We start from the raw sequence: 8,342 nt of genomic DNA on the forward strand, positions 1-8,342 counted from the left end.
GATGTATGGATGAATGAATGGATGCTGTTAGACTGACTTGACTGTCTGGCAATGGATGTTTTGATTAATGGATGGATGGATGAATGAATGATTGTTTGATTGATTGAATGATGGAAGGGAGGAAGGAAATGGAAATGACCAAAAGGCCTGAGCATTTATGGCTATTGCTGTTGATCTCACAACTGGTACATCAATCACATGATGCTCAACAACATCCATCCATCCATCACATGTATTTAAAAGTTGATGGATTGATGGTAAACACATGGATGGTGGATGGCGCGTGTTGTGGATGTGTTGTGAGTGTTTGATTGAGAGCGTTGGGTGCTGTAGACAACATGACAAAGCATAGAGTTGAGAGTGGCGGCGGCGGAATAAAGAGAGAGAGAGATTAGAATAAAGTGTGGTGGATCACTCTCCCTTTCTCTCTCTCTCTCAACTCACTTCACATATATATGTGTGATTGATTGATTGATTGATTGTGAGTGTGTTGGAATGAATGGTATGGATAGATGACTCGCGTGTGTAAGTGGCCCGGTAAAGGGTGATTGGATTGTAATGTGTATATATATGTATAACACATTAATATATATTCCATGGCAGCGGTAACCTGATTGTTATTGATAAATCATACACACACTCACTCACTCACTCACTTATAAGTGGCGGAAGTGGAGGCTTCACGAACTCAAAGTGATGGGTGGGGTGAGGAGAGAGTGTGGTGGAAAGTGATGCATTGGATTGTTCTGTGTGTGATTGATCAGTCATAGTCAGCAGCAGTGAGTGTCGCCCCGCGTGTTGCGTCTACATGTGTGTAGTGTTGCGAGTATGGTCTACTCTAGCGCCTGTTCAACTACGCAACAACAAACAAACGACCACTACTCAACTCAACTCAACTCAACACACTGAGTTGTTGTGGTCAATCAATATTGGATTATGTGATTGATTGATTGATTATGATGCCTCGATTAAGGCATGGACTGACTTTGTGCATTGATTTGGCAAACAACCAATCATTATTGATTGATTGATTGATTGATTGATTGGTGATTGATGATGGAATTGTTGGCACTTACATTATATATATTGGAGGTGGGTAATGTACGATGTGATGTGATGTTGTCTGTCCGTCTGCTCGTCTATTTATTCATTGTAAGTATGTGTCCAATATGAATAATAATCCTATAATTATATATTATTTATAATACTGTAGGAGTTGTTGCTGTTGTAGTTGTACAACAAAGTGTACCTTTGTTTGTTTGTTGATTGACTGATTGATAGTTGTAATGTCCAAATGTAATGTGATGTAAGTGTTGGTGTCAGGATGTCATGCGGGATAGACCCACTAACTAATTGTCGCATTGATGCCATGTGATGTCCAATAGCAGGAAGGGTGAGTAGTGTCGCCAGGCAACGCCTTGGCTTAAGTTGAAACAATTAATCATTGGAAATATCATTCTGTCTGGTCCAGTACATAGATAGACAGGAGCGGCGGCCATCAACTCTTATAACTTTCAGACCCCCATTGTTATTGACACTTGTGAGACAGGTTTGACAGGCGTCAGGTCCCGTTTCGCCCAATGAAAAGGCCCCCTCGATGAGGCCCTCGCACATTCTGAAAAACGATGGTCTTTCTCATCTGCAGACTTTCAGACCTTTACACTCTGTCAACGTGTCTGAGAAAGATTGATTCATTCATTCAACCTTCCATCATCGTTTGATAGAGTCATCAAAGTGTGACAGGTCGCCATAATCAGGTTGACAGCGGGGACACAGATTCCGTCAACATAATCTTCGATTCGATACCATTGGGATAAATATTATCTAATCATTCTCAAGAACTTCGAAGTCTATGGTCTCTTCCAGGTCAAGAGACAAGCTTAATGTCATTGAATGAGCATTGAGTATGATGTAAGGAAGATGAAGGACTCCAGCTTCTTGATTCATGACTACAAGTCACACTAGTTGCGCGTCGAATGTGACATCTGGATATCCAGAAAGATGAAACTAGTTCTGATGACTTGAATCATAACTTCGTTGAAGTCCTTCAGCTTATAAGATATGACATATGATGTTACCTTGGTCATTCATAATGCCTGCCTCGGTCCTCGAATTGAATCGCATTTAAGCATTTTTGTGAACTATTCATTCATTCATTCATCATATATCCACTTAAGGTCGATCAATAATGTCAACAACAACAACAACAACATTGATAAAGAATGTCATATTGGACATTGAAGGCACGACAACACCTATATCATTTGTGCACGATGTTCTCTTCCCATACATTCGCTCACATTTGAGACAACACTTGGAGCAACATTGGTCAGATGCACAGCTACAGGACGATATTGCAACGCTGCGATGTGATGTTGACAACGTCCCTTCTTCAATACCACCAGTCGCACAGGTTGGCTCGAGCGATGAACAGATTATCGATTCGGTGGTGCGCAACGTCACCGCGCAGATGGACATTGATCGCAAATCGACTGCGCTCAAGCAGTTGCAAGGACATATGTGGAGCACGGCGTACGAGTCGGGCCAGATAAAGGGCGTAGTCTTTGAGGACGTGCCACTTGCATTTGCTCGCTGGCAAAAGACATCCACCAATGTCTACATATACAGCAGTGGCTCTGTCGCTGCACAGAAGTTGCTGTTTGGGTACTCTGTCGCAGGCAACCTGCTCACTATGCTACATGGCCACTATGACACAAACATTGGAAGCAAACTAGAGTCAGAGAGCTACCGCAAGATACTGCAATCTATCAATTCGGGCAATGCCGCCGACAACCTATTCATCACCGATTCTCAACGCGAGGCACTGGCGGCCACCGATGCCGGACTGTATGTGCTGCTGAGTGTTCGACCTGGCAATCCATCACTCGATCCACAATACAAAACGGAGAACATACCTCAGATAACAAGCTTTGATCAAGCATTTGATAAATATACATTCATCAACACAAAATGACGAATGATCAAGTCTCTGGATTGAACCTGGAACATCAATAAATGTGTGTGTATGGATCACTAAATGAGGGAAGTGTGTGTTTGTGTTTGATTGTCCAATTCCACTCAATCACCCAATCAATCAAGTTATCTCTGGAAATTTAATCAATAGTTGTTATTCAATCCATTATTATAAGATGTTTGATTGATTGGATTGTTAATATAATCTTTCATTAGTATGTTTAATCAAGGTCTCTTACTGCAACTTGTTAAAAATCCTATACCCTCCCAAGTAATCCTCACGGTCTGATCAGCCATGAGACCTGTCCTAGTGAATTATCATGAAAGAACTAGGGTTCCTTTTTTGTCTTATCTCTATCCTTACATAATACCAAGTTACAACTTTCCATGATATTTGTTTGACCCATATCTAGTAAGTTATTCCAAACTCTATTGATCAAGTACAATTGAACCAAAGTATGAAAACATCTTTAATTGTAGGTCTGTGAGGGTATTTGAATTTGAATTTGAAAAATGGCGCGAACTTGAATGAAGTTTGACTTTGAGAGATTCGTCATTGTTGTTGTAATAGTTAAGAGATATTGAATATATATATAGAGATAGGATAGATGAACACGTTCAGACCAAGACAACAAGGACGTGGAGGTGGAGGAGGTGGAGGTGGAGCTGGTGGAGCAAGAGGTGGTGGACCAGGCAAACAAGGTGGCGGTTGGAAACAGCAACAACAACAGAGTGGCTTGGATGGAGGACTACTCAAACTCGGTCCACAATACGATGGCGATCTCGAGCTGTGCAAGAAGTTCTTAAGTGGATACCGCTATGGTGCACCAGACGAGTTAACCCCTGGCAAATACATGAAGATGATGGTGAGTAGTACTACTACATCATCTCACTCGCTCATTCATTCATTCATTCTCTCGCGCGCGCGAGATGGTAACACAGACGTCTAACTAACCAACCCACAAATCAACGAATGATAATAGGATGAAATATGTTTGAGAACAAGAAGACAATATGAGATTGAGTTGGATGATGTGGCAAGATCAACAGACATTGAGAATGTGTTGGACTTCATTATGAGGATCGAGAGCAATACATTGAGTTACATTAGATTGTTCACTGCGGCATTGGAGAGTTTGATGCCCGAGCGCAATGTGGACTTTGACTCTATTCAATCAGACGTCGGCAATTCCAGTGATGCAGTGATCGATCTGTTGATGGCCGAGAGGAATCAGAGACAGCAACAACAACAGCAACAGCAACAGGACCAGCACAGACAGCTTAATCAGCAGTCACAACAGCAGCAGCAACAGGGCGGCGGGGCAAAGAAGAATGACAACAGTGCTCTGCCCGCCGAGCTGCTGCGCCGCTTCGAGCTGCTCATCATCCCGCGTCGACTGACACGCAATGCGCCAATCAAGATTCGAGAGATCAGAAGCGAGCACATTGGACGACTGGTGTCCCTCGAGGGCATCGTCACAAGAGTCACTGATGTCAAGCCCATGGTGACAGTGGCCGCCTACACATGCGACAACTGCGGCGCTGAGATGTTCCAGGAGGTGTTGGCACGCGAGTTCATGCCAATGATCTCTTGTCGCAGCCAGCAATGCGCGGAGAGCGGACAGGTCGGCAGTCTTACGCTGCAGAGTCGTGGCTCCAAGTTCATCAAGTTCCAGGAGCTCAAGATCCAGGAGAAGTCAGACAATGTGCCCATTGGTCACACACCACGCACCATCAAGGTGTTTGCTCGTGGCGAGTTGACGCGCCAGGTGTCACCCGGCGACATGATCACCCTACACGGCATCTTCCTGCCCACGCCATACTCTGGCCACAAGGCCATCCGTGCCGGCCTGCTGGCCGACACCTATGTCGAGGCAATGCGTATCGTTCAACACAAGAAAACGTACGAGCAGTACGTAATGACAGAGACGATGGAGGAGCAGCTCAACGCCGCGACAGCCGATGGCACCATCAACATCTACGAGCAAGTGGCCAAGTCGATCGCACCTGAGATCTACGGCCACCTCGACGTCAAGAAATCGCTCCTGCTACAGATGATTGGCGCGCCCGCCAAGCGCATGGCGGACGGCATGAACATCCGTGGTGACATCAATATATGTCTGATGGGCGATCCAGGAGTGGCCAAGAGTCAGTTGCTCAAACACATCTCCAAGATTGCGCCGCGTGGTATCTACACATCTGGCAAAGGATCCAGTGGTGTCGGTCTGACAGCCGCCGTCATCAAGGACTCAGTCACTGGCGACTACGTGCTGGAGGGAGGCTCGCTCGTCCTGGCCGACATGGGCATCTGCTGCATTGATGAGTTTGACAAGATGGAGGACGCAGATCGTACGGCCATCCATGAGGTCATGGAGCAGCAGACCATCTCCATTGCCAAGGCTGGCATCACCACAACGCTCAACGCACGCACATCCGTGCTGGCTGCGGCCAACCCCGCATTTGGTCGCTACAACTTCAAGAAGAAGCCCGACGAGAACTTCAATCTGCCACCCTCACTGCTGTCCAGATTTGACATCCTATACCTCATAGTGGATCGCCCCGATCTGGAGAAGGATCGGCTGCTCTCCGAGCACGTCACCTACGTGCATCAGAACAGCAAGCCGCCCGAGCTCAGCTTCCAGCCATACGACGCCGAGTTTATTCGTTGCTTTGTGAGCCGCGCGCGTAGACATCAACCCTTCGTACCAAAGGCCCTGACAGAATTCATCGTGAACCACTACGTCACAATGAGGAAACAAGAGGGAGAGACCAAAGACCCATTCACATACACTACCGCGCGTACCCTGCTGGGTATCTTGCGTCTGGCGCAGGCACATGCACGCTGTCAACTTCGCGACCAGGTTGAGGGCGCCGACGTCGATGAAGCCATGCGCCTGATGTACGAGTCCAAGGCATCGATCCGGATTGATCGCGAGAAGCGCAAGCAAGTCGACCCGATCACCGCCATCTACGCCCTGATACGAGACCACTGCTCGCGTAACTCAACCAACATGGTCAAGTATGCCGACATTCTGCCCAGGGTGCTGACGGCCGGCTTCAACCAGTTGCAGCTCAACGACTGTCTGGACGAGTACAAGGATATGAGCATTCTGATGGTTGATGACCCTAGGACCGTCATCAGGATCGTCGGTGGTCATACAGGCGCAAGATCATAAGAACATATATTCCAAATGGATATAATGTAATGAATTGGAAATAAACTCTGCAAAGCTCGAGCAGTTGTATTGTATGATTGGAGTAGGAGTGTGATCGACTTGATTGAATGACTATGAGTATGACATGTCATGATGATGATCGATCAATGTCCATTGCCAGTCCACATGTCCAGATCTTTCTTGATTATCTTGTCCACCGTGTTGCCAGTCCTCACGTCGACACGAGGACAATGGACGGACCATGTGCATGGAGCTGAGATCCATCCACCTATCCACTCTTGTTGGAATAATCGCGTATATGTGATCGCGAGCTCGCTTAGGAGTCGTCCTCTTCTTGGTCCATTGGATCATCGAATCGCACAGTGAGTATCGTGTAGATGTTGTCGGCCCAGCGGAAGAGTGCAGTGGCAGCGTCGCCAAACTTTGCCACCTCCTCCTCTGTGAACTCCTTATGTAGTGTATCCTCGTACGATGTGAAGTAGCTACCCAACAACTCATAAGCATGGTGGCTCACCCTGCTTGTATCAAATGATTGAATCGCCTCCACCAGTGCCTGTCCCGATGAGCAACCTTGTTGTCTCGCTTCCTAAGGTTAAGTTGGTTGGTTCATGTTAGCGAATGAACAATGAATGAATGAATGAACGGGATACATACACGATAGCTGCAGAGATCCTCCTTGAGCATTAGGTTGATAACGACGACGAGACTGCAGAGTGGAGCGATGTTGAGTTGGTCTTTGTCATCACCGTGTCTAAGTAGTTCGTCAACCTTTGAGACGTTCTGTGTGAGCAGGGGTACCAATGTATCGACTTCATCTCTTGCCATTGTAACAATCCTGAGTTCAGCATCCTCGAATGCCTTTTGTCTCATAGCTTGAAATTCTTCATTTGTCATCTGTCTACCTATAAGTTCAGGTTCATCGCCATCCTGTCCATTGACATGTCCATTGCCATGGCCATTACCAGTGCCATTGCCATTATTATTGCTATTACTTTGTGCCATTTTATTTATCTCAAGTTATCTCTTTGCTGTTGTGTGAATGAGATGACATAAACCAAAAGACGAGTTATTCGTTATTTTTCGGTTTAAGATGAACTTGATTGCTGCTAAGGTTAGCTTGGGTTCTGCAGGGTTCAACGGGTGTTGTGGGTGGATTCTTCAAATATTTGTTTTGGAATCCAAGGTCCGACCCGTGATGACCCTTTGCAACCTCCAACATAGTAATAGCGACCAATTAATACATATATATAATACAACATCTGATGTCTGAGGAGCTAACCCAGTTAATAGTCACCAGAGTTAAGCAAGCAGGTGTCAAATGCTTCTTCTGCGGTACTGAGTTGGATATCTGGGTCTTGGGCAAACACCTGCCCGTGTGCGCCAAACTGTGTTACAATATCATCATTGATATGTTCCAGACTAAAGAATCACAGGAGGAGACTCACACGTTGAGGCTGCGTATAGAGGAGTTAGAGGGAATCATCAAGTCATTATCGCAACAACAACAACAACAAACAAAAAAAAAAAAAAAAAAAAAAAAAAAACAACAGCCACAACCAACATCGTTGTCATCAACACTCACGCTTCAGCAAATGAAGACGCCAACCAAACAAGGTGCGGCAGAGAACAATAGAGAGCTGATGAATATCACACATACCAAGAAGTTGATGGATGGAGAGACTAGCAAACAAACCAAGTGCTTCCTGCATTCCAACGTTCGAGACCCAACCAATCCCAACCGGATTATAGTAGAGGCGACTTGCAATTCACCAGAGAACAAGATCGAGAAGAAGATCATTGTCTACTATGGCGACCAAAAAATGATGATGTGCAGTGTTGGACATATTACAAACCATACCAGGTCAATGCCCTATTTGAAGCTTGCTGTACCTGCGATTGGAGAACACGATCCAGAGAAGCCTATCATTGGAGATTCTGTCCAACATTGCCAGAACTGTTCAAAGGGTTGTTCTCGCATCTTGAAGTGTTGCCATCCAGACAGCACGTTTGGCGTCTTTGTATACTTCTGTCGATGGAACTGCCTTGTCGAGTATCTAACCAACAAACGAGAGAAATGGACTCAATGGTGCGAAGCGAACACCGGTATCTCCAGCAGGGCAACGATAGATATCGACGATAATGCGATGTCAACAACTACATCACCACCCATCCCAGCACCCAGCCCAGCAGCAC

At 45.8% G+C, this 8,342-nt stretch overlaps 4 protein-coding genes across 4 annotated transcripts; 3 read left to right on the forward strand and 1 right to left on the reverse strand.

Annotated features, from left to right (window-relative positions):
• Positions 1–1,056: 1,056 nt before the first annotated feature.
• SAMD00019534_099480 (hypothetical protein) lies at positions 1,057–1,266 on the forward strand (the record flags this gene model as incomplete). The annotated part of the gene is made up of 2 exons (XM_012894980.1): positions 1,057–1,156; positions 1,214–1,266. 2 exons carry the CDS (start codon positions 1,057–1,059, stop codon positions 1,264–1,266), a joined length of 153 nt encoding a protein of 50 aa, XP_012750434.1.
• A 910-nt stretch (positions 1,267–2,176) lies between these two features.
• SAMD00019534_099490 (hypothetical protein) lies at positions 2,177–2,965 on the forward strand (the record flags this gene model as incomplete). Its single annotated transcript, XM_012894981.1, has 1 exon — positions 2,177–2,965. A coding segment is annotated over one exon (789 nt), but the record flags the coding sequence as incomplete, so codon positions are not given.
• A 616-nt stretch (positions 2,966–3,581) lies between these two features.
• Positions 3,582–6,149, forward strand: SAMD00019534_099500 (hypothetical protein; the record flags this gene model as incomplete). Its single annotated transcript, XM_012894982.1, has 2 exons — positions 3,582–3,839; positions 3,957–6,149. The coding sequence occupies 2 exons, from the start codon at positions 3,582–3,584 to the stop codon at positions 6,147–6,149; spliced, it is 2,451 nt and encodes an 816-aa protein (XP_012750436.1).
• A 316-nt stretch (positions 6,150–6,465) lies between these two features.
• SAMD00019534_099510 (hypothetical protein) lies at positions 6,466–7,151 on the reverse strand (the record flags this gene model as incomplete). Its single annotated transcript, XM_012894983.1, has 2 exons — positions 6,466–6,735; positions 6,804–7,151. The coding sequence occupies 2 exons, from the start codon at positions 7,149–7,151 to the stop codon at positions 6,466–6,468; spliced, it is 618 nt and encodes a 205-aa protein (XP_012750437.1).
• Between the last annotated feature and the right edge of the window lie 1,191 nt (positions 7,152–8,342).

The sequence above is a fragment of the Acytostelium subglobosum genome, assembly GCF_000787575.1.
Source record: "Acytostelium subglobosum LB1 DNA, scaffold: scaffold24, whole genome shotgun sequence".
NCBI classification, from domain to species: Eukaryota; Evosea; class Eumycetozoa; order Acytosteliales; family Acytosteliaceae; genus Acytostelium; species Acytostelium subglobosum.